This window comes from Camelus ferus, chromosome 14, assembly GCF_009834535.1.
Source record: "Camelus ferus isolate YT-003-E chromosome 14, BCGSAC_Cfer_1.0, whole genome shotgun sequence".
In the NCBI taxonomy this organism is placed as follows: Eukaryota; Metazoa; Chordata; class Mammalia; order Artiodactyla; family Camelidae; genus Camelus; species Camelus ferus.
Window position 1 is genome coordinate 13,762,925 of NC_045709.1, and position 27,371 is coordinate 13,790,295.

At 39.0% G+C, this 27,371-nt stretch overlaps 1 protein-coding gene across 3 annotated transcripts in view; it reads right to left on the reverse strand.

The window, feature by feature from the left end:
• LOC116668556 (translation initiation factor IF-2-like) overlaps nt 1–27,371 on the reverse strand; it is a 320,717-nt gene that overhangs the window by 76,473 nt on the left and 216,873 nt on the right. Inside the window, exon 3 of one of the 3 annotated variants that reach the window (XM_032496289.1) lies at nt 21,035–26,903. The exons of the other annotated variants lie outside the window; for them this stretch is intronic. Coding sequence (XP_032352180.1) covers nt 26,836–26,903 — 68 coding nt within the window. The 3' untranslated portion in view covers nt 21,035–26,835. Of the gene's footprint in view, nt 1–21,034; nt 26,904–27,371 lie in introns of those variants that run through there. 3 annotated transcript variants of the gene reach the window in all.

Below are 27,371 nucleotides of genomic sequence, written 5' to 3' on the forward strand. Positions count from 1 at the left end.
TAACATCAACTACGGGCTTTGGGTGAGTACATTTTGTCAGTGTAGTGTCATCAGTTGTAATAAATGTACCACTCTCGTGGGGGATGTTGATAACGGGAGAGGTTGTGCATATGTAAGGGCAGGGATTATGTGGGAAGTCTTGTAATGTCCTCTCAATTTTGCTGTGAACCTAAAAGTGCTCTAAAAATAAAATTTAAGCAAAAAAAAAAAAAAAAAAGGAAAAAGACAGGGCCCCTGTCTCCTAGTCTCTGTGGGAGAGAAGGAGTCTAACTTCAGTAAGTTCCCAGGCAACATCCTTTAGTGCTTTTTCAATAGTTCACACCAGTTCTTATAAACCCTCCTGTCTTTTAAATGTCATGGATTACTGATGCTGACTCTTTCAAATATAACTAGAATGATTTTGGAAATACCAAAATTTTTTACAGCATATTGAAGAAAACATATAGGCAAAGTTTTGGGTAAGTGTCTTTCAAACTTTGAATGTATAAATTCTGTGTAAGCTATAAGGTAGCTAAGAAATATTTTATTAATCATGTGATAAAATACTCATACAGTTTAAGTCAATTCTCATTTTCAGTTATCTCATAAGATATTTAACATTTTCTAATTCCTATGAACAAAATTTAAAATTTAAGCTACCTGCAACATTGCTTAGTTTTTACCTACATGTATCTTTCTCTTCATCATATAAAAAAATAATATTTGTCCTTTTTTTAAATGTGTTTTTTTCTTTTTGGGGGGGAGGTAATTAGGTTTATTTACTTATTATGTATTTATTTTTTAATGGAGGTACTAGGGATTGAACCCAGGACCCTGAGCATGCTAAGCAGGCACTCTGCCACTGAGCTATACCCTCCCCCCTTAATATTTGTTTTTGATTCAAAAAAAAAAAACTCCTGATTTTTGTTTCAGTGGAGTTGAGTTCAGTTTCTTTCTCTTCTTGCAGTAGCTGAACAACATTGTCCTTGCCTGTTTATCTTGTCCAGCACAGTTTTACATTGACAATGCTCATTCTTTGCTCATTCTCCCTCCATGGTTAGAGGTAACCCTTGCTAAGTACTAGTCCAGGATCTGACATCAATTGCATCTTGAATATGATCTAAGGAATTTAAGAAATCCTAGTTCAGTAACTCACATGACTCACCAACAGGCTTACTTCGACCACACAGCTTTTGTAATGGGGCTTTTAACCTTGCTTTTTGAAGTAACACCCCATTCTGTTTCCGTTCACGGACTATACCTCCTGGCGTCTCTAAGATGTCTTGTCCTACAACCTTCCCATTTCCCCATACCTCCAAGATCTTGCCACCTTCTGACCCCACCAGGAGCTAGATCTCAGTTCACAGACCGACTGCTTGCTGTGTGACCGTATCTATGGAGACCCTCACTTGCACACTGTCAGCCGAGGGAGGCTGATGTGGGGTTCTAGGAGGTGAGCGGCCCAAATGAAAAAATGCACGAGGAGTTGCCATACTGCTGGACAGACTTCAGCCGGAGACACCATGGGGTTAACAACACTTTATTGCCACAGGGAGGTGCACCCTATGATGCACCTGTCCTGCTTTTATCTGTTTTCTGTCAGCACATGCGCGGTCTGAGTTTCTTTGTTCATCAGGCTTACAGAATATCTCTAGCACATGCGTACTTCTATTTTCTTTGTTCTAAATCTTATATAATTGACGCATGCGTGGAGCAATTATTTACTGCATACTACAAACATTCTCTGATCGTGGCCTTGGTTCCCACGGCCTTAACTCATCTCAACACCAGCTCACACACACCTGACACCAACAGCCTCGGCACCAGTTTTCTGCTGCTTTGCCCACTTAGAAACACAGACAGCCTGCCACCTGGTTTGTTCCACAACATACACTGCCATGTGCTCTGCGGTCGTTGTTTGTCCTACTAAACTGCACTATTGCCCACCACTTAGACCTTGCTGGGGGCCTAAGGCCCTGCCCTACCTCATGAGTGGGCCTGGATTTCCAGGGTGTGTCGTCTGCTGGTCAAGCTGGTCCCAAGGCACCTCTCCGATGACAACTCAAGGCCACATTCTATGCTGAGACAAAACGTCATCCTAACTGCTCACGCTGGGGATGGAGAGTTAGGCTCAGGTGGCACCTGTGTTTTGTTCTAGGCTACAGAGTGTGCAAAGTGTGCTTCAATACATTTTGTATTTCACTACAAAAAATCAATTTAGGTGTTGATATACCTAAATCAAAATCAGTTGTGTTTTATGGTTTTATACTCAATTCAGGCATTTTATTTTTACTCATTTTTGGCACATTAATTTAGAATGATGCTTTGGAATGCCTATAAACGCACAGAATTTTTTCGAGGATAAAATGAAATTCCATAAAAACCTTCCCAAATATTAAAAAATATTTAATTTCTAAAGAAAATAGCAAATGTAGGAGAGATTAGAGAGGCCTCTGGGGCTCCCAGGAATCAAGCCATAATATTGAACACAAATCTCTTTCAGCTGCTGAGTACACCAGGGCATAGAAATAGGAACTCAATGAAAACAATGAAGGAAATAGGATCTTTTTGCTATTTTCTTCAAGTTTCTCCTTCAGTTAGGGTCTGCCCTTCACGGAAGAAACAATTTCTTTTCAGTAACCCTCAGGCTGCACAGATTTCCCCCAGGAAAGTTTGCATTTCCTCAGAGAATCACCAGTGATTGTGATGTGCTCTTGGGTACCAACTTATCACAGCACCGAAACCGTTCTTTCTGTTATGCTCAGGGCGAGCACTGAATTTATTAGCTTATTTTTACAACTTGGTCAAAGCAAGACAGTGCTTGTGGGGAACTCTTTAAAACAAAAGTATGGAAAGGCTTTCTAAATAACCCCCTCCCACCTCTGCCCAAATCAGTAAGAATATATATTCAAGATAAAGGTGAGAGTGAGCTTTTGTTATCTGCAGAATTCATTAAAGGGGGATCAAACCTTGAACTCAGATGGTATTCAGACATGTTGAGCATGGCTAACAACCTGGATAAACCAGTGGTTCTTGCCCAGCAACTTCACTTTCCAGGGGACATTTTTCAATGTCTGGGGATTTTTCACTGTTACAGCTGCAAGAAGTGGGGGAGATTGCTCCTGGCATCCAGTGGGTAGAGGACAGGGATATTGCTAAATATCATTTGACGCTCAGGACAGTGCCCTTAGAAAAGAAATATCGAGTTCAAAATGTCAGCAGTGCTGAAGTTGAGAAACTAGGCAAACAGGTATCTAATCGCATGAGAGTTGAGAAGTCTCCTGAAAGAATTCACTCCAAGATAAGAAAGAAACAGAGGGGACAGGGGTAATTCTGAGTATAGGGTAACATGCTGTGTTTGTTTCCAACACAGCCCCCTCCGTCCTTGAAAGCATTCCTCAGTCCTGGAGAAAGCAGAGACTGAAAGTAACAATGCCGAAGTCTCTCGTGGAAAAACACCAATAGATCAGCATGATTTGGAAATCTTTTCCCCAACAGGAACCACCGAAAAGGGAGTGAGGTAACCTTCCACTTTCCCCAGCAATAAAAGTCACAGTGCTTGGGAGACTTCCATATCTGTCAAAGTGGAGGCGCCTCATTCCTCCAAGGTCCTCTCTCCTACAGCTAGAATCCCTGGACACAGCTCCACAAGCAAGGATAGGAAGATGCTAACAGGAAGACAAAAGAAATCTAACCACCCAGGGACCTCAGAACTTGAAGAAAAACAGAGAGGTGAGTGGGTTCCCCGGGTTTCCTTGCCGCCTCCCAGCAGTGCTGTAGAAGCCTGCAACCCAGAGCAGGCAACACACAGATAAAACAAGCTCCAAGGAGGAAAAGTCGGTTTCCCCAAGCCAAGGGACTGAGAGGAGGGAGGCCAAACAACGTCCGCAAGACATCTTTACTGTGGCGGCCTCAGAGGGCCGAGTGGGGCGCTGGTCTTCCCCTCCACACGCCAAATACATGAAGCGGAGTCCATTCTCTCCCCTGAAGAGGAAGGTCATCTCTGCGTCCTGCCTGGCAGACTCAGGGGGTGCTCATTTCCCTGCTGGGGCGGTGTCAGAGGGGCTGGGCGGGAAGCCGACTTCCTTATTGTTCCCTTCTTTTTTCTCTTTGCCCTTTCTTCCAGTTCTTCGGTGCAATTTGTATCTTATTTTTCAATATATTCATATTCCTATACATACATTTATAGCAATAAATAATCTCCTAAATTTTTCTATGCTGCAATCCATAAATATTTCAGAAGTTCCTATTCTATCAAAAAGTTATTTAATAGTTTATTTTGTTTCTAAACATAGGAGTTTTTTTTAAGCTATTCTTTTGTTACTGGCTTCAATTTTTATTTCACTGAAGTCAGAAAACATGGTCTGTTTGATATTGATTGCTTAGAATATATTGAAGATTTTTTTAAAAACATAACACAAAAGTTTGCAATATTTATAAATATTCTATGTGTGTTCAAAATGATATGGATTCTCATGCTTTGGGGGGTAGTATTATAAAATACAGGCCTGTAATCTCTTATTTGTAATCTCAGGCCTGTAATCTCTTATTTCCAAGTCCCTGACCAAATGGGTTAGAAACAGTTGCTGTTTAAAATTCTGCCACTGTAGCAAAGCAGAGAACAGCTTAAAGAACAAAATAGACTCAGAGCACTCGAAACACACAAAGCTAAACCCCCAAGCATTGGTGACATCACTATGTCACCTCTGTGCTCAAAGAGCAAACTGATAAATGCTTGGGCACACCTCTTACAGCCTACAGCCCTTGAATGATGACTAAGTCGGGAGGGGGGAGCAACAAAACAGCAAGGAAGGACTGTATGGTCTAAATTCGTTTGGTTAAGGAAATACAGTCAGAACCTTTAGCGATAAAGGTCTGTCACAAGCTTAGTTTGCTATGCTTTCTTTCCAAATAATAGTCCATAGTACTAATGCATAAAAGGACAAGAGTTTTGTATGATAATCTGTTTTTAATGGCTTTGAGACATCCGTATTTACAGACATCTGAGACCCACAGGGTCATGCAGAAAGTTGGAAATTATTTTCTGTCCTTGGTAGCTTTCTTTCCCTACGTGAGAGGCAATGCCGGATTTCTCTTAAAGCTACCTCACTCAGCTAGGAAAAGACTAGGTTGATGAATAGTAATTTTCCTTTATTAAACCCAAATCTGCTGACTTCATGAGCCAGAGCTTTCACATGACGTACAAAGTATTCAAAGCAATGGGCATCTACTAACAGATCTAGTACAAACATTTCTCACAAAGTATTGTTGTGACACAAGGGAAAAGTTTGTGCCCTAAAGGAGCAAACCCTGGTTAATTTAGGCACGGATTATTATTGCTCTAGAGTCGCAGTGTCTATGCGGTCATGTTTGCCTGTTTAGTCTGCTCTAAAATTCCATCTTTGTGGCTGAAGAAACATTTGTCGAGCAGTCGATTCAGCTGCCACGTGGTCCGTACAGGACAATGGAGCAGATCGGCAATAAGTCCAAGCAGGTGGAATATGAAAGTTACCTCACAGAAAACAACCAAACCAAAACCTATGAGAGTAAGACAGAAAAATGTGACTGTGTAAAATGAGCGTACAATAAAATGGTCAGCAACTCTGTCTAGGCAGAACTGAATGACTTCTCAGATGCTGAGTAGGGGAAACTTGTTCTTACTGAAAATAAAAGGAAATGTTCCCAAGGAAAAAAACTTGATGTTTTACCCTATCAATATTCAGCATTATTATGGCAAAAACTAGCAAGAGGTTGGTACTACCCTGTAGAAAGGAAAACTTGACACTTGAGTTCCTCCCAATAATGTTTATTTTAAAGCAGTGCTTATAAAGCAAAATCAGGTGGGCAACTGCAATTATTAGGCTAATGTGTTTACCCAGGTTATTTCAACAATCCAATGTATTTACAGAAATAAATTGAGACAAGTCACTCTTTAAGTAAAAGTCACTGTGCTTTTGGACATCCAAAAATCTAATTCTGTATTTTAGAACACGGGATACCACATTTGAAATCATGTTTGTTAAAATGTCTCTAACAAGATGGCAGCAATTAGCAAAATGTGTTTGGGGAAGTGCGAAAGCCTTACAAGTTATTACAAAGAATGTTAAATTTTTCCAAAATTTTAAGATAATGTTAATTTAAAAAAAAACTATATATATATATATATATATATATATATATATATATTTGATCTATATGAATCATCACCTTTGCAATAAATCAAATGACAATAAAAATTTGAAAGGCTTCAGTTCATTGCAGTAGAGTTGCGTATCTCCAGAACAAAAGCCTCAAGACATGTTATAATGAAAAGTGTTCTTTGGTCAATTATGGGAGGAATTCTGGCCTCTTGGCTGCAGGATTCCTGAGAGACAACTTTTTAAATGTGTTGTAGGGTTCCAGGTATTTGGCCATACTGCACTTCTCTATGGAGCCTCTCCAGGGACCAGTGTTCACAGGCACAGACTTGGGAAATCTCCTCCCTGGAAAACTGTAGGCTTCTAATGGTAGTTTGAAACCCTAAGTGTGAAAAAGACGGTGTTAGGGCTGCCGTAGCAAAGTCACAAAGTACTACACACTGAGTACCTCAAACTACAGAAACTGAATGTCCCACAGTCCTGGAGCTAGAAGTCTGTGATCATGGTGTCAGTAGGGACCGCTCCCTCCGAAGGCTCTAAGGAGGGGTCCGTTCCAGCCCTCACTCTTCGCTCCTGGCAGTTCCTTGGCTTGTGGCTGTGCAACCCCAATCTTCACATGGGGTTCTCCCTGTGCGCCCATCCCTGTCTAAATTTCTCCCCCGTGTTTTACTCATCCCAAGCAGTTTTTCTGTTCACTCACACTTCAGTTTCTCCTTTTCAAAAATTTTTGTAGTGGAAAAGAAATCACTGTCACACCAAAGAAATGTTAGCAATATTTCTTTGTGGTGGCCCTAATATATTCTAGTGAGCTGGGAGCTAGAGACCCTGGCGCATATTTTGTTACATCTGCAAGTAAAACTAGTCTCTCTCTTTTTTCTGACCGACACTAGAACTCTCTAGGCCATGCATTTTATCATTTAAAACAATCCAGTCTCACTTTGTATTATATATATATATATATTGCCCTGTGCTATGTTCCAGTAATTTCAACAAGATTATAAGTCCCTAAAGAGCAACGGTATATTCCATGTCAATTTTACTTCCTCAGTGTTGTTTATCTCAGAGCTCAATGCAAAGTACATGCTCAATAGAAACTTATTTAAGGAATTAAATTATTGACTCTTCTCCAAAGAGAAATGTCAAATAATTATAACTAGAAAAGTCATCCAGAATTCTACACGGAAGAAAACAAGGTTGAATCTTCTCCTCAAGTCTTCTCTAACTATGGAGCGTATATGAAAGTTATGACTTTTCCTCATTGAAGTTTTTGTCACCCTTTGGCTCCTGCCTTGGTATCTGCCTCCTCTCCTCCCATAGTTTCTGATGACTATTCGTTGGCTTCCTTGATCAATTCATATTACTGCTCCATTATATGTTGACATTCCCTGAAGTTCTGTGCTTGGCCTGATTTCACATGTCTCTGTTATCTTCCTGGACAATATTTACACACTTCAGTTGTCAACTTAAGAACAGATCACGCTTAAGTAAACCTCTGCAGCTCTGATCTTGTTTCCCAGGCTCAGAGACAAATGTCCAGTGTTCACTGCCCCACACTTAAACTCATTATCATCCCTAAAAACATCAATTCTTTCTTCCGTAACCTGTATTTTGGGGAAATGAGAGAGTACACACCAGTCATCTCTGTTTTGTTCCTCTCTTTCTCCTCCTATGTCTGCACCAGTGTTAAGTCTTGGTAATTCTATGTTCATATACCATCTTGCCTTCTCTTCCATCATTATTAATGCTGATGTGTGTCAGACTCCTCATCTCTGCCCGGACTACTACTGTAATCTCCTTCATTCACCTGACTGCCCTGCTCATCTCCTGCCATCCTAAACTTTTTTCAAACTGCAGCTGTGCTGAATCTCTCGCATTTGTGCCTTCAGATCTACTCTCCACCCTTCTCCCCTGGAAGCTGACGTACGTGGAATACATCAACAAGAGCTCTTGTCCTGTTGGTTTGGACCACTCGGAAATGCTGGTAGGACTCCAAAGAGCAGGCTGAGAGTGAACTCAGGGCTTTTTCTTGACCTCATGTCTTTGATTCTATCAGGCAGCCCTCTTTATACAGCTCTCTCTCTAGACTGTACGGTTTAGAGCTGTGGATGGTAAAACCCCGACCTAATCCCTAGTTTCAAGTCCTAGAAGCTGTATTTCTTTTGATTTTCATACATTCTGCCAACATTTCTTGCAGAATCCCTTCATTAAACTTTTCTCCAATTACCTGATTTGAATGTGTCATCTGTCTCCTAACTGTTAGCAAAGTTATTTATCAAACAAACAAACAAAAAGAGTCACTCTCTTTTAATGAAATCTTAGAGCTTGTTTTGCATTGTCTAAGTTTCAGCCTTGCAGGGTGGCATTCAAAATCTCCCAGAGATGTTGCTCTGGTCTTCCTCTCCCACTGTAACCATGCCACGCCCTCTCACTGAGGTACGCTCAGGTGCCCTGTAGTTTACCCAGTTCCCTAAAAAGTCATATATATTTTATGCACTATGCCCAGAAGTTCCTTCTATTCCGACTCTTTCTAGTAAAATGCTATGTTTTTTCAATGCTCAGTAAAAAACATCCTATCTTTCTTTTCCTTTTCCTTTTTTTTACTGAACTGATAAACTTGGTAACCATCACCACAATCATGTTTCGGCACAGTCCCCTCATGCCTGTTTGCGGTTAATCCTTGCTGTCATCCCCAGCCCTAGGCAGCCACTGATCTGCTTTCTATCTTTATAAATTTACCTTTTGTAGACATTCAGCATAAATGGAATCATTCTATATGTGGCCTTTGGCCTCTGAAAAATCCTATCTTTCAGTGAAGACGTCTCAATTGAAATCATCTCGTTTGTTTGTTCTTTTAAAATACATTGCATTTATAATGATGTTTTGGTTTAAGCTATTATATTAGCATTCTTTTACATGATGAGCTATGTGTTAATACTTCTGGTGTATTCACATGAAACTGGTCCCTTCTTTGACCGGTGTATTAAGTGCACCAAAGCAATTGCTCTCTGTGTTGCTCAAAGTTTCTAGGAGGAAATGCAGCTTGAGCTGGATGCTACACACGACTGTAGATCTGCCACTCATGCAAGAACCACTGTATCCCCAGTCAAACAGTAATTCACATGCTATTGGGGATCATCTGAAAATGACAACATTGAGAGGAGAATACAGATGGCACAACTAAAATAGAGGGCTTAGCGTAGTTCTTGGTGAGAGAAAAATAATTTGCATTAAAACATAATTATTAGAGTGACATCTTGATTTCAGTGACGAGAAAGCTGGGAACAAAGGCAAGGGTCACAGGCGGAGCCAAGTTAGAATATTCTTTTATGCTATGACTCATAACTCTGTGAACTGGGAAAGGAAGTTGAGACATTCCCTCAAGATTTCTTCCCTGTTATGTTGTGCTGAGAATGTTGAGTGAATGTTACCCCCAAACTCTCCCCTTACAAACATCCAAATTTATCTGACTCTCTTGGTCCACAATCAAATTGGAGGCACAGATATTAACAACTGCAAAAGATACTAACCCTGGAGTACCTGGTTTGTATCTCAGGCTAGAGTTAATGCAAGTCAAGGTGAGCAAGTGGAATAAGGTCCAAAATACATTTTTAAATTTTTTTAGAAGCAATACTTACAAGTGCTTACATTGCCTGGATGGGAATGATGAAACTGGAGAGTTTCTATTCTACAGTGAATAATGAAAGTGAAGACTTAAGAGGCAACAGTGAATTTGAAGCTATATATACTGACTTACTCCAAAGCACATGAAAGGAAAGGGAATAAAAATAGCCCACTGTGCTGTAACCAAGCAGGACCCTATGGGGCCTTCCCAGGAAAGACCCCTCCACCATGTCCTCTGCTATGGCTCCTTTCTGAAGTACCCAGATAATAGTATCTCACATATATTTCCTGAGATTTTCAGATGCTAAAATCCACCACCAAAGGGAAGAAATTAACTACTTGATGATTGAGAACATGTGGCCCCCAGACTTCCAGTGCCTAGGGGTTGATAGTATTGACCGCCCTAATACCTGAACATAAACCAAAGAATTGTGCACAAGCTAATCACAGACCCTGCCACCCCCTCCCTTATGTGGCCTTTAAATATGCTTTGATGAAACCCTTTGGGGAGTTTGGGGTTTTCTTAGGCATGAGCCACCCTGTCCTCCTTGCTCGGCCCTGCAATAAACCTTTCTCTGCTCCAAACTCCTGTATTTGAGTTGATTTGGCCTCATGGTGCGGTGGGCGCATGAACTTGCCTTTGGTAACAGTGCAGATATTTGGGCTATAAGATGAACTACAGTTAGAAATCTGAAAGTATTGACAAAACTTTTTCACTTTTTTTGTCAAGTTGTTAAATGTCTTTATACACCAAGCTGAAACGGCATTACTTAAAGCCAGCCCTGAAGAAAGCAGCACTCTCAGCCACACACGTCTGGTGTCCTATTGGGTATCTGGCTTCTCAACCACACCTACAAGCAGAGGAAAGACTCAACTCGAAGGGAAAGACGGAAGGACAAAGAGTTACCTGCCATGTACTTGGAACATCAAAGCTCATCTAGAATTTCCCTTGAATCAGGCCTTTTCTTAAAGTGAGGGACAGGCATCCAAGGCCGTGTGGGAACGATGAGACTGCAAAGCCCAGACCAAGGCGTGGTGGAAGGAAACACACATGCCGGGAGGGATCGCCCACTTTCCCAACTCGTGTCACTGCCATCTCTAATTTTGTGGAACTCTTTCTTGCCTTTCTGTGCATTTCTCTTCCCGCAGTCTCCACAGTTTCCACAACCCACAGCCCTTCCTCCCTCCCGACCCAAGCCACTGCTGGCAGAACACATGATTAGCCTGAAAGTAAACTCAGATGCTGAAGTTAGAGGTGTCCCGTCACAGAAGTGCCCCCATTTGTTTCCATTCTTTGATAGATTTTTCATACTGCAGGGGACTACTCCTGCTGGAAATACCAACCAACATAAGAGTCCCAGAAACCTAGGTCACTTATTTTACAAGTGTGGGAGCTCAGTCAGTTGTAAATTGGTAGTCATTCTTATTTCTGTAAATTGGATTTTAAAATTGCGTTATTCAGAAACCTGGATTATATTTCCTCCTTGTAAATACATAATTATAGCTTCAACTTTGAGGAGAAGCCTTTGTTTTTTAGAAAGAAATAAAAGTGTGCTTTAGCTTGAAAGTATATTAAAAAGTCAGTTTTATGAACCTCTGCTGTATTTATCAAATATTTATCTTAAGAGCTGTATTTTATACCACATTTTATATCTACACGTGATTGATCAAATCAGTCCCTTCTTTTGGCTTCTGTAGTTGGACTCACTATGCTAACCTCGACATCGTGCTAGTACTTTTATTGGAGCAGGAAGTCACTGCATGTTTAAGTTAAAAGAATATGACCGCCAGAGACACAAACAGTTTTGTTACTTCTTTTCCCACTAACCCAGAAAAGTAGCTTTGTTTTATCAGAAAGGAATTTTATATTCAATTTTGTGGTCAATTATTTTTGTCTTTGTGTCCCTTAAAAATGTCATTACTTAGATACTGTAGTTATAAACAAACTAAACGTCATGTTGTCCCTTTTTTTAAGGTTACACTAAAATATCTAAATCATTATTGTACCTTTAGAAGAAAATGTATTTTCTATGAGCAGAAACTCTGTGTTAATTGCCAAAAGAAAACTGAATGATTGATCTACCATATTAAAAATATATACGAATGTTCCACTTTAACTATATTATCATATTAGAGAATTAGAATGGCCAGTTTGAATTTCTTCTGCCATTAACCCTGGTTCCTTTGTCTATAAAAGAGAAACTCATTCAGAGTACTTCCGATGTCAGTCTAGATCACCCATCATATTTTAAGTCCTTTTCAAATTGCTTGAATATAAGAAAGGAAGAACTTTATCACCATTTAAGTTTATCACCACAGCCCTAGTGTACATCCACTGCATTAAATGTCAGTTACAGGCTTGCATTGGTAGAACTACCAAACATGGCACAACTTAGTTAAATTAAAGAGAATTTACTGATGTAAAAGTCACAAAGCAAAGGGAGTACCATCAGGGCACAGGGCAGAGAGATCAGTCATACTGTCCAAGATAGAGAGAGGTGTAAGCTTCTGAACCCCCAAATTCACACAGGATTATACAGATGGGAACGAAGTGTCTGACATAATAAGGTCTTTACCTGAAAGTCCAGCTTCCAGTATATAAGGCCCAGCTCCATAAACACAGGGTAAGGTTATTCAACACAGAAGCAACTGTAACTATGTACAGGAAACCACTTCATCCGGTCTCGGTCTTAGTGCACCCCATAATATCAGAATTTTACAAACAAAGGTTGTGACTACAGTGTGGTACAACATCCTCAGGCATCAACATAGTTCTCTTTGACGGCACCCAACCTCCCAAACCAACCCAGACTGGCCCAAGTGTATACAGGAAATCAGTGGTATGGTATAAGGACAAAAGTCAGTGTTTTCTAAGACTCCTGCTAGCAGGGGAGGCAACGAAGCAAGAAAGACACCACCACCAAGTTTGCACATTAAGACGATAAAACAAAGAAATAAAACTATCTCTGTATTATTTACTCTGGCCCCATATACTAGGTACATGTCCTCCATTCATTCATCTTAATAAATACTAAGTGCGTGCTGTATGCCTGGCATCGCTCCAGGAGCTGAAGAAGGAATGGTGTATGAAAGAAAGATCCTGATCACGTGGAACTGACATTCCACCGGGGTTATCTTCTGTGTGACACTGAACGATACAGCTTGGAGAAAGACCCTACTTGTGAGATAGTCCAGGCACAGGCTATGTTTACTCAGCGTTAATGAGACGTGATAGAAAGGGACAGACTGCTGGGAAAACTGTCAAAGTGACAGGGGAGTAAACATGTGGATGGTGAGAGAGTGTTCTGGTTTCCCATGGGCCCATTTGCTAATGTGCTAAATTTCATAATAGAATTGACCAATGATACATAAAACGTCTTGGAGAAGGGAGAGATTATTAGCAAGTCACTTAAGGTACAGAAGGTATCATGTTTATTTCTGTAGGTTGATAACCATTCTTAAAATAGTTTTTAATTATGATCTTGAAGAATCTTAGAGTCTCTCTTGAATGGAGTCATAGGTCACAAGTAACGCGCGTGAATGAAGCAAAAGACAGCAAGGAGTGAAACGTGGAAGCTACTCCCTCTAAAGCCATTCAAACTTATTTTTAAGAACACTATGCAGGCTGAATTTGGCCCCAAGTCTGCCTAATTACAACCAAAAATTAAGCTCTTTAAATTATAAAAATCATCATCATCCTTATTATTGGTCATAGGAGGATTATTATTGCACACCTCTTATTTCTGACACCTAGAATTTAGTCACTTTTCCTTGCATAATTATAACCTGTTTTTCCTTCAGGGAAACCAATCTGTCCCCTGTTTTCTGACCATCTGAGTTCCCCCCATCCAGGAAGAGATGCAGCATCTGACCTGGCATAAGCCAATCAAAGCATTGCAATCCCCCAGAAAGGGTGACTGATTTTGTAATAAGCACATGAACCAATCAGATCTGATGCAATGCAATAAACTCTTCCTGTTATTTGTGGAAAACAGATTTTTGTTTCTCACATTAGATGTGAAAATGAGATGTTGTAAAGGGCTGCAGCATGGTTCCTGTCATCGTGGGACCGTGAGGGTGGAGCCTGTCTGACAGTAGAACCAAAGAAGAGTACCTTGAACATAGTGAGCAAATGCTAAATATTCACTGGGCAAATGAATGAACAGCATCAGAGTTTGCAGATCTGGGTTTCCCTGGCAACTTAACATCTCTATGGCACAATTTCCTAAACTCTAAAGTAAAAGGGGTGGTCTAGATTGGTGACTCAAACTACCAACAGAGAAAAATAAATACAGTAGGTCCTCTGTATCTGTGGGTTTCTCATCCTTGGAGTCAATCAACTCCTTATCAAAAATTTTTTGGAAAAAAAAATTCCAGAAATTTCCAAAAAGCAAAACAAATTTATGATGTATTTGCAACTATTGACATAGCATTTATGTTGTATTTACAACTATTCACACAAAACTTACATTGTAATAAGTATTATAATGAATCTAGAGATGATTTAAAGTATACAGGAAGATGTGTGTAGGTTATAGGCAAATACTATACCATTTTATATAAGGGACTTGAGCATCAGTGAATTTTGGTAAACAAGTGAAAACTGATATTCCAAGAAGATGGGGATGTTTATTCTCTACTTCAAAAAATCCTTGGACTGTCACCTCTGACTTAGAAGTATTGAAAACCAGAGGACTAGACCGTGCATAAAGAAAAGTCTACCATTAAACTTCTATTAATTTGCATTTCTGAGTACTTGACCTAAGACATTCTCTTAACAATTTACAAGTAAAATAGCAATATTCCTGAGCCTTCTTTTCATTCAGGTTAAGAAAATACTACTAAATAAGTCACCCTTGAGAATTCAACTAGACTCCCTTCTTCCCTCCTCCTCCTTCTCCTCATCACACCATTCACAGACCACCACTTGTCTCCTCCGGTTTTGGCCACTGAAATTATAACATGAATTTAAAGATTGCTACTCAACCAGTATAAATAAGCAGCCCTGCCTCTCCTCGTCCAAGATGCAAGTACATGTGTCAAGTTCTTTATAAAAAAAAAAGTCAACATCTTAGGATTTCAGAAGTCAATAGACTGATTTTCCCACCTCATCTCAACCAAAAAAGAAGGGAAATGTTAAATCAGTTCTTAATTCCATGAGAGCTTTTATTTCAATGTGTCCAGCTCTAAGGAAGCAGTAAGAATCCTGCCAGGCACAGTGCTACCCCAAATCCTGAGGACATTTGGTGAACTTGAGGGGTAACTGTGGAAACAGCATGTTATGGGGACATTAAAAATGAATCCTGGATTTTCCAGTGTAAGGTACATTTGCTGGAACACTCAACTCTTCCCCAGGCAGAAGTCAGAATGTTTATAGCTTTCAGCCTCATTATTTGTAAATGGAAAGCTAGGCTCAGAATTCATAATCACTGATCATGTTGCTGTTTTTTGCCCAAAACTGGGGGAAAAAAACAGTGGGTTCTGTCATACTGAACCATAAATACATGTTATGTTATGTGTAATAAATTCCCTAACACTGCACTTCTTTCGAAGGGAAAGATGAGGGATGTAATAGAATATTTTGAGCTGGAAGCTAAAAAAGCCTGTCTAGTCGGTATATCAAGTCACAAATGAAAAGAGACCCCTGTAAGTACTGTACCTTATGTATTTCATTATTTTTTACGTGTTAGCGTTACTATTGTAGAATGCGGAAGCTAGAAGAACCTCACCAGTCACCTAATCCACGTCCTTCGTTATAAAGGAGAGAACTGAGAGCCAAGTGACTTAGAGTCACATAGTGTCAACATAGAGAACAGACCGAATTCCCCCAATTTCTAACTTAGCGTTACTTTACCGTATAAAGGACGGACATTGATTCTGTATGTTAACTACTAACCAGTGCCACAGATCATACAGATTGTGACACCAAGTTGAGTACATCTGAATTCCATGTCTCACTGCCTGTACCACTGTAGACATAACTATTTTGGTCATTACGTTGATCTGGGATGCGGCTCACTGGAACTTCTTTCCCCACCCCTCCTGCCCATTAATAAGTGCCTCTGACTAAGCCAGAAAGCTCAAAAAATAGCAGTTAGTAAGTCTGACTTTGCTGAGTCAAGATTAAACAGATCTATTACGAGCTAGGAGGAAAGGCATAATAACCACGCTGTCTAGTTTCTGTACTTGATGCTTTAACATCTTGGGGTCTTGCAGATCCTGGAGAGACTGCCTCTCCCAGGACTAGCCAATTCCTAGAAATAGTAAAAGGCCTGAATGTCGGGCTCCCGCACTCTGGGCAGCAAGCCCCCTGCTCTGATTACCCCAGGGCCAGGTACCAGACAACTAGAGACAGCCCTACACCCTAGAGCCCACTGAAATTATTCAAACTAGCCAAACTTCAACGTGCTCGTCCTGTCTCGCCGATGACTTCCTGTGGAAATCACAGCAAAGTCTCCTGCCCACAGTTTCCCTTCACTCTTTCTGCCTCCTAACCACCCCTGCTGCTTCCTCATGTGGCCCTGCGTGGTGTGATGTGCCCTCCTCCTCTTTGTAACTGTGAGTAATAAACGCTTTTTTCAGTGGCAATCCTTCCCTTGTCAGTTGGCCTCACCCTGTCTGAATAATAGTAATGCCTACATTTTACAACACAGAGGTCAAAAGCCAGGGAATCTAAAGCTGCCAAGAGCTAAGTCACAAGCAGGGAGAATATGGCAAAGGTGTGGCTCAGGCAGAGAAGCAAACCCAGAATTCGGATTATGGTATGTGTGGTGCCCTCCTGCTCATATGGGAGGGTCGCCTTACAGTGGCACATTAGCAACTTCCTCTTGAACACACGACTTAATAAATGCCATGTGAGGACTTTAACATTCCTAGACACAGACTCACCATGTATTCTCATGACCATGCCCTAGATCTCATCCATAGCAGAACGTTAAAACAGCCTCTTAGTCATCTCCCTTTTTAAAAAAATCTTTCTTCCTCCTTTAATTCATCTATTTCACTCTTCCTATACCATAGTTCATATATTCATAAAAGTCCTCCATAGGTCCTCATTTCTTTCTCAGTTAAGTATTGGATCTTCCCTGTCACATTCAGAGCTCTCTAAATAGTGTCTCCAGCCTACCCTCCAGTCTTATATAACCCACTATATTTATTGTAATCGCCTACCCTCCAGTCTTATATAATCCACTATATTTATTGTAATCTGGCTAAATTAAACCATCCACTGTTCCCAACACATTTCCCTACATACTGAAACACTCCATTGTTAGAGCATCACTGAATGTATTTTACAATATTGGCTTTAGAATTTGGGTTTGAACTCTTGGTTCCTCCAACAAACTGTTGTGTGATCTTGGGAGTTTAAAGCTCATTTTTCTCACTCCAAAATGGAACAAATAACGCATGGTATAGGATTCTTACACAGGTTAAATGAGATAATATGTATATAGACCTCAGAGCTAATTTGGTGTGAATTAATACTAGTTAATACCAGGAATTATATCATTACTGAGCTGAACATAGTGTTTATGAGTTTTCAAAGTATATCATACACATTGTGATCTGATAGTCAAGGAACTCTGACATGCATTATTATTGCTGCCATTTTTTCAAATGAAAAAATTCAGAAATTAGAGAAGCAACTTGCACAAGCTCAATCAGATAAGAATGACAAAAGTTTTTTAACTGCTTCTGACTTCCATTCTTTTCTTCTCTACAGTACATTTTTGACTTGCCACTTAAAGTCAGTCATTTAGTAGAGAGACTGTGACTCACGTATCTTTTATTGTCACAGTATTTAAGACTTTTTTTAATTTTTAAATTAACATTAAGTGGTTGCTATGTATTTGATACTGTTTTAAGCTACTTAAATAAATTATATCATTTAAATATGACAGTACTTCTGCGAGGCATATATTATACCCATTTTCAAGTGAGGGAATGGAGAATCCCAGAGATTAACTTGCTCACATAGTGGTAACTGACAACACTGTAGCCATCTAACGCAGGAGTGGACATCATACACTAGGTTAACCTGCAATTCAAAATAGGCATGCAATTGATTGCTAGTGAATCAAATTTTAATTGGTGTCTGGAAAATATATCTTTAACCTAGGCTAAAGAGTGCAAAATAATGAGATTTTTCTGAAAAACTCGTTTGCTTCTGTGTGTATGTGTGTGTGTGTGTGTGTGTGTAGTGTCTGGCTGTGCTATGTATATTTTAATAAGCATTCTAACTTTCTTCCAACAATAATAGAAATCCTCAATTTAAGCTGAGGACTTGGCTGTTCGGGGAGAAGAAGGGTTGGGAGAAGGGGCGTGGGAGTTGCGGGGGTGCTGATAATATTTCCAGCCTTCTTTGCAGCTCGCTGTGACCCTATGGCACGTTCTGACCAATGGGATGTTACAGAAATGATGTAAGCTCCAAGACAGAACTTAAAGGCAAGTGCAGGCTACGTCTTCTCCCTTTCCTCCACCCAGCTTACATGAATGTGGTGGCTGGAGGTACCACTGAGACCAGAAGAATGAAAATTATTCCCTTGGAATGAAGTTGTGAGAATCTCAAAGTAGTCTGAGTCCCAGAGAGCTACTGAGCCACTTTGCCAGTCCTGAACTCTAAATTATAACTTCTACAGGAGAAAAAAAAAGATACATTTCTATCTACTTAAAGCATTGTTGTTTCGGTTCTCTATCACGTACAGCCAGATTATCGTTAACATTTACTTCTTAAATATTTACTGATGAGTTGGGGAAAGCTAAAGAAGAGAGAGGGAAAGAACTGAAATATATTTTGAGGTATTTATGGGTTAAGTATCAAGCCACAGAATTATGAAATCTCAGGGCTGGGAGGGATCTTAACAGTTATCTAGTCTATCCACAGAGGGGACACTCAATACTCTCTAAACTTCGTGAAGTAAAGTCACAGAAAAACTACTACAAAATATGCTGAATTAGATGTACCTAAAACAAAGTGTGAAATTTTGATACTTGTCAGAGCCACATCTATGAGTTAAGGACGCATTATGTGGGTGGAGTCTGTGCAAGGGTACTGATACAAGCCTAAAATGTGCTGGCCCCTTATGAGATGCTGCAGGAGGCACAGAACTGCTGGAGTGACTGGCGAAGGCCCAAGGGGGATATTAATCAGAAGATTTTCAGGAGCTCACACAGATTTACTACTTGGTGCTACATCTGCTGTCCTAATTTAGTTCATAGAATTCAATTGTTAGAGACTGAGAGAAGCATTTTCTCCCACGCATCCCCCATTGCGCATCTCCGGTGACTTGCTTCATGGGAAGCAGGACCAGATCTCATTATGGTTTTTAAAATATGTGCATTATAAGAGTCGCATCTGCATGGTTACGCAGACAAGTTGAGAGTGAGGTCATTGTTGCTGCACAAAGGGACATCGTGTTTCTTCTCATGTTTGTTCAGAAGGAAAACAAAATCAAAGATGTTAACTCCTTGATAATGCCTTAGGCAGCAGAAATTTCAATACCATGTTCCTAATTGTATTACACAGTGTCCGCCCAGAGGCCTGAGAAACAGCAATACCTGGATATTAGACAGAGAGATTCCGAGAATTATGGCAAGACATGTTACTCCTTTCTGTTCTTAAGGGGCAGGGATGTATCAGAGAACAGGCTGCCCCGGGAGTGGCTGAGGTCTTCCTGCTTGACTCCTGGGTTAGCCCAGCCCCACACTCCAGAGCACACAGACTTGCAACACCCCCAAGGCTCCAGAGCAAGCCTTCCCTTCCGTCTTCCTGAAAATGTCCTTAAAAACTGATTGTAAAAGCCCAACTTAAAAGATGCTCTGAAATCTGCTGAGAATTCAGTTCTCTTCCCCTAACATAGTTGCTTTTCCAAGCATTTGACATTTCTTTTCTTTCTTTTAAGATGTGATTTGTATGTTCCATTGAAGTGGAAGAAACTGTTACAAAACGTATGTTTGTAAAAAGAACAAAGAGCAGAACTACGTGGAAGGTCTTGGCTGACTTGCACTCTCCACTGGTTGTGCGCCCACAGCAATGTCCCATCCAATGTGTTTTACTCCTTCACAAGGGCCAGACCCAAACAGCGGATATGTCAGGACTTCCTAAAACTACAGGTATTCAGTTGTACAGCTCTACATTAATTATATTTGCCACTTGCCATTATTTTTGTATTGTAAGGAAAATAATATTGGCCTTTAAGCAAAATAAAATGTACTCACTTAATAAACACTCCAAACCTAATTACTTTGTTTGAGTTAAAGAATGGGTATTTTACGATTTTCTTCCTGATAATATTTGCTTATTATAAAAAATGTATAAGGAAAAAAATTGTAGTTATGCGTAATGATGGATGTTAATTATGCTTATCACAGTGCTAATTTCCCAATATATGTCAATATATCCCAATTTTTTAAAAGTTTAAAAAAATGTATAAAATACAAGTAGCTGTAAAGAAGAAATAAAACTCACCTTTTTTAAAGTATAAGTTACATTCCATAAAATTTACCTATCATAAGTGTACAAGTCATTTTTAATAAATTTATTGAATTGTGTGCCCATCAGCATAATCTGGTTTTAGAATATTCTATTATCACCCTCCTCAGAATTTGCTTGAGCCTATTTGCAGCCAGTCGTTTGCACCATCAGCCCAAGGCCATCACTTACTTATCTGTTTTCTATCTCTGTAAATGTGCCTTTTTTGGAGATTTCTTATAAACGGCATCGTCAAATGTAGTCATTTGTATCTGACGTATTTCGCCTAGCGTAGCAGTTTTGAGATTCATCAGCGTTGTGGTATATATCAGTATTTTGTTCTTTTTTATTGTATGAATATACTATTTTTTGTTTATACATTCATGTGTGGATGGACATTTGAAATGATTCCAATTTTTGTCTATTTTGAATAATGCCACTATGAACATTTCTGTTCAAGTCTTTGCACGAACAGATGACAAATGTCTGTTCAAATCTTCTGCTCACTTTTTAAATTGGGTTGTTTTTCTTATTATGATCAAGCCCTAAGAGTTCTTTATATAGTTCAGATGCAATTCCTTTATCAGATACATGATTTGTAAATATTTTCTCGAGTCTGTAGCTGGACTATTTTGGGAAACATGAAAGTTTTTAATTTTATGATACACAATTTATCATTTTTTCTTTTGGGGTCAGTGTTTTTGTTATTATTTATAAAAACTTTGTGCCTAATCTGAGATCATAAAGATTTTCTATGTGTTCATCCAGAAAGTTTAGCTTTTATATTTAGCTTGCTCTGTGGTCCATTCTGAGTTATTGTTGTTTATGGAGTGAGGTAAGGTTCTTTTTTTTTTTTTTTTTTTTAATAGATATCCAATCTTCACAGAGCCGGCTGTAAATTTTACATCTTTCCCCACTGAATTTCCTTGGAAATTCTGTTCCTGCTTATTCTCATTCTCTCTCATTTTACATCAGTCTTTGTTTCCTGAGTGCCCTGTTCTATGGACATCAATCTCCAGCATCAGACAAAAGAAAACAGTGTTGCAGGGACTGTGAAAGCAGGTACCCAAATTGCATAATGTTAAGACCCTTAATATAGACAGGTAGATTGTGGATGATAGATAGATAGCTAGATAGCTAGCTAGATAGGTAGATTATTGGTAGGTAGATAGATGATAAGTAGATAGATTTAGATATAGACATAGACTGTCTCTTATTGGCTCTGCTTCTTTGAACCCTGAAATAATAAATTCATCTTACTATGCAATACTTATTAACATTATCTGGAATTTTCAACTGAAGATTTTTATTTTAAATGTTATTCAGCCATCCAAGAGTTGCTGTTTGTATTCAAACTTGTAAATGTACTTTAGCTACTAATTAAGGATAACTCTATATTGAACTGGTTTCAATGTTCACATCTAAGGCCTTTAATTTTGCAAGCCCCCAATTCTTGACATGTTGAATTTACACCTTTTTTTAGTATATATGGGTAATAAGTTGGTTTTTGCCATCCACACCTGAGGATGTCTTTCTGTTGAATTTACACATACATGAAAATTTAGCTGTAAATTAAATCCTTGACTCAAGGACTGTTTTTGCTTCCATGGAAAAACTTAAGCAGAGATACGTTTCCTTCCTCATTCTTTTTTCTCTATATTTCTTTAGTGACCTGAATCTAGGTAATATGATGAAAGTTTATAACTTAATGTCATTATCATTTTAATCCTAAAATAATTCTTAAAATTCTTCCTTTTAATGTCAAAGTATCAGGATGAAGCCAACACTAGTCAAACTTATCTGTAAGTATTATAGAAACAGCAGTTAGAACAACACCTGGCACAAATCACAGGAAACAGTTCTTGAGTTTATCTCTATGCAATTAACAGTAAACTGTCTATAATCTGGCTGAATCTTTGTCTGTTATTTGTAAACAATTTACGTGAAATAATTCCAAAGAACAGGATGTATTTTGTCCACTAGTAGAAGTGTCTGTATCTAAATTCCTGCTCTAATTTAAAAACATAATTACTATGAAGTTACAACTTATTAAATGAATTTTCTTGCTTATCACCTCTCATTTCATTTTCTCCAATTCATTCTATATAATAAAGTTAATTCTATGATTTCTTTACTATTTTAGGGTTAAGTGAGTTTCTTCCTTGTTTTTTTCTCATTTCATTTTTTCTTTTTAGCAGATACACAATTTTTTCTTTTTTAAAGGGGTAACCCTTGAACTTTTACCATGCATTTTTATTACTTAATGACTTCTGAAGTTAATACTTTAATCTCACTCATGAACAACAGAAGCATCTTAGGACCATGATAACTTATCAGAGGAGAGATTGCTGAGGCTTAAACACGGACAAGAACATGTTCCTATGCTTTCACAGCTTTTTGTTTTCTCGTATTTCCTGCAGATAGTAAGTTTGATGAAAACCTTTCCTCAGCATGACCACTCATAACAGAGAAAGTCTTCATAAGCTTCAAATCACTAATCACATATTTTCTATGTATATGTCTCCACTTTTGATATTAACTAGTATTCTGGTCTTTGCCCATAATTAATTCATCCAGTTTAAGAACAGTGACTTTTGTTTGAGAGAGGCAGGATTAAACCTTTTAGGACTGATTCAATCAAATTAAATCTGTGTCATAAAAGCGTTCCATGCATTTAGGAAGCAAAGGAGGGGAAGATGACCTAAGTCTGGCTGAGCTAAATGAGCTGTGGTTATTCTTATGTTTATTCATATTTTATTTTGAAAGAAAAATGAGAAATATATGCCATCTTAAAACATCAATTGCATTTTTTTTCTTGAAATTTTATTTAACTTCTATATTGTATTCTTCTTTCACGGTCAAAGTTTTCCCAGGCGCCCCCAGGGCAGAAATCACAGACTATGGAGATCTGCATCCTCTCCCACGATTTGTATTAACCTCATCAGTAAAATGGAGAAATAAAAAAATTTCTGGTGGTTATAGAGAACTAATTACCTAGTCTCTTTAAAGTTTTTTACATTATACACAGCACTTAGGAAGTGGTCAAATAATGTTAGAGGCTAATATTAATTCTTGTCTAGAAAAAGAGTCACAAATTATGCCGTAAGTATGTTGGTAGTGGTCATGGTTTTTAGCAGATCCAGTATGGCAGCCACATAGAAAAACATCTGTCGTTCAAATATTGACACATTAATTATCTAGGGGACTCCTTTGCAATTCTGCTCAATGGCACACCATCATAACTAGAAATAAATGTGTTACAAGAGTCATATTAAGTTTCTGCTATGAGAGATGTAGGCATCTGAGATTATTTAGATGTAAAACTCTGTGCCCCATTTTTAACCATTCGTCAGGGTTTATCACTACTACTAGGGGCAGCATCATGAGGTTGCAGGCATTCCTCCGGACCACCTTCATGAAGAGATGGGAGAGCTCTGTGTGAAGATGAGAAAACAGGTCTGGAATTTCCACATAAAACTATCGTCTCTACCATCAAATGACCAACATGGATCTCTAGTTTACCTACTCTAGATTCTTACCAGCAACTTCCATCTCAAATTACCTCATTCTGCTTCTGGTAAATGTCTGACCCAAATATCTGATCACTGTAGCAGCTATGTATTCCTCTCAAGTCTCCAAGCTTGATTCCTGCATTAAGCCAGAGACCCATAAAACCACAAGATTGGAACACGCTATGATTGACCTCATATATAAGTGGTCTCCAATTGTTGTAAAATCTTATGAAGTAAATCGCTCATTCTGTCCTTTATGAAAACATCCACGTGAAAAATTTCTCTCTAATCTCAGGGCCAGATTAAAAACATAAATATACTTGACAAATTTCTGAGTGTCCCATTTTTTGGACACTGAGAGTTTTATAACACGTTAGCTTTCAGTTAAATTTGAGTTCCACCGTGTTTTTCTTTATTTTAAATAGCTTTATATTTGTCAGATAATTTTTTTTTTTATCAATTTTCATACTAACCCAGTTCCAAAATGGTCCCTGAAGTCTCTGGCTGTTGAGGCACTAAGTTGACCACTGTCTGCTTGTGATCTTGGGTCTCACACAGCCGTTTAGCATCTCCAGATCATCTTTCCTGTACCCATCCCAGCTTTACTCAACACCTAATACAAGCACTCTGTAGCAAGCCCTGCTAAATCACTAACGCATAAAACTTATTGCATGATCTTGTTTCCAGCCCTCATCACTGGTCTTTTTCTAACTGATGCCCTTTGTCTGTGGCTTATGTCCCATTTCCTTTTTTTTTTTTTTTTTTTTTTTAGCATCAGAAGTTCTTGAGAATTTGTCTATATTCAGTATGTCCAATTCCTCAACACCTATTTTCTCTTAAACCCATTCCACCCCCCCTCCTATGACTGATGTTTTCAAGGTTGCTGATGATTTCCCAGTTATTCAATACAATAGCTGATTCTCCAGCTTCATCTTCAATAGTGCTCCCCTCAGGTGCTCATCCCCTCTTCCTCAGGACACTTTCTGCATGAGCCTCTCCGTGACCCCTCACCTACCTCACCCCTTGCTCCTTCTGTCTCCTTGGTTAGCTCCTCCTCTCCCACTGCTAGTGGCTGAGTCTCCTAAGGCTTAGTTCTTGGACCCCTTCCCATCTTCACTCCCCCCTCTGGTGATCTCATCCAGGCTCAAGACTTTAAAAGCTACCTGTGTCCCAATGACTGCCTCCTTAAAAGAAACCTCATTAAACATAAACCACTCTACTCTTTCAACTGAGGTCAATTCTATACTTAAATTTCCTCAGGCCTGAAAATCTTGGAGGCATTCCTGTGTCTGCTCTTTCTCTCACAGCTTATATTCAGTTTCTCTGAAAATACTGTTGGCTCTAACTTCCAAATGCATCCAGGTCCACCGCCTCTCACACCTCCGCAGATCCCACCTCGATTTACACCACCCCCGTATCTCACTCGGACTCCTACAATAGCTCATAACTCATCTCCTGCTTCTGTCCTTTTCCTACTGTGGTCCATTTTCAGCAAAGCAACCAGATGATTTCTTTTTAAGTATAAGTAAGATGATAAGTAAGATGGCACTTCTTAAAATTCTCCAAAGGCTTCCAGTTTCACTAGATCAATAGTCAAATTCTCTACAGTGGTGTACCATTACTCTGATCTCATTGCCTGGCTCACTTTACATTGGCCTCTTTGCTGTCTCTCCAAAACATTAGGCATATGCCCACCTCAGGACCTTTGCACTTGCTCTTTCCTTTGCTTAGAATGTTTAATCTCTTATTTCTTTCATGTATTTTCTCTTTCCTTCCTTTGCAATGAAAGTTACTCTGATGATCTAATTTAAAATTATATTCTGCTTTCCATGCTTTTACCCCCTCTGTGTTTCCCTTTTTCCTTTCTTTGCTTTACTTTAAATTTTTTTTTCCATATAATTTAACACTTTCTAACATACTACCTAATTTACTTATTACATTGATCGCCTATTGCTGTCTTACCTGGCATATACCAGGGACTCAATAAATATTTGCTCAATAAACATGGCAAGAATATCTATACTAGTCAGCACTGTTAGGAACAACAGAATCCACTCTAGCTAATTTGAGTGGTATGATTAGATAGTTCCCTTTATCTTTGATACAACTGAAGTAAAAGTACAGAGAATCACTTTTTAATAATTCCCAGAACCACACAGTGACATTTCCTAGGTAAAGGAGCAGCCACTGCCATTACCCTGACCTAAGACTAGAAAGCAACCAAATAAGGAAACTGTTGCCACTATTTGAACCCAAAAGAACCAAACCCTTTTGTCACCATTCTTGCCAGAATATCCCATCTCTTCACTCATGACTGCCACCATGGAAATGCCCATGTGGCCAAGAGCTAGGTCATAAGTACAACCATAGCTGAAGAGCAATCTGATAAACATAGCTTTTCTGTTTCCAGTCTTTTGTCTTTCATCTCTCAAGGAAGATGTGTTCCAAGGGAGTGCGGGTGGGTGTGTAGCAACCCAATTGCTTTCTTTTTTTTTTTTTTTTTTTTGCCTGAGTATTTTCTTTTATTTGTGTGCATTATCAACGTTTTTTATTGCCAATATGTTGTTTTGTTTTACATGTGGTATTTTCTTTTTTCTTTCTTTCTTTAAAATTTTAATTTATTGAGTTATAGTCAGTTATGGTGTTGTGCCAATTTCCAGCGTAGAGCCCAGTTTTTCAGTCATACGTGAACCAGCTGCTTTATGCATCACAACCCATCCTTGTGGTGACTCAACATCAACAGGGTCACTAACTCCGACACTTTAACCTCAAAATAGCAGTAGCAATATTTTTGCTAACCATAATGCAACTTCCCTCATGTAAAGGAAAAGGTACAGACCTCCTCAAAGGGGGAGATCCAGAATGTCATCAGACAGTGCACTCGTTTCTGGATGATCAGCTCTCCCCAGATTCAGCCCGACTTCGCTCTCATCCTCATGTAAGTACGTAGCCTGTAATTATTAATATCACTACCACCACCGCACTTACGTACAGCACTAGCGAAAGCAGACGAAAGGGAGGAAACTGTTTACATACCTAACTGTGCATGTGGCAGACTAGGGAGGAAAATAAATCCCTGTCTTTAGTGCTCCAACTGGCCACAGGGCCATTCAATTCACAGCCTTCCTCCTTTACTGCACACTTCATGCTCCCTCTGCTCCCCGACAGCACTTGGAAAGGTCCCTAGAGGATACATATATATGTGTGTGTTATAAAATTCAAAAAACAGATAATAATCAACTCTTTTTATCATATTGGTTTGTAAATATGTTTCAGTTTGTTCTTTTCCCTCTTTTGACTTGTTCTAAGATTTAAATTATTTATGTGATTATATGTGATTGTCCCCTTTAGTTCCTTTTATACATTTTTTTCCTTTTATACATTTTTATACAACATTTTTTACATCCAACATTTTTTATTAATATAGTTTATCTTAATGGTATCATTTAAAAATATTTTTAATCTATCCAAAATGTATTTTGGGATCTGGCCATGCTCTAATCTTATAAGTTCTGTTTATAGTCCAACACTTGCATTGTATCTATTGGGCTAATATCACGGTGTTACAGGTATTGACTTTTATTTGTTTATTCACTCCATAAAAAATTCAGACAACTTAGTTACAGGGTTAGGTGATAAAGAGTAAGGGGA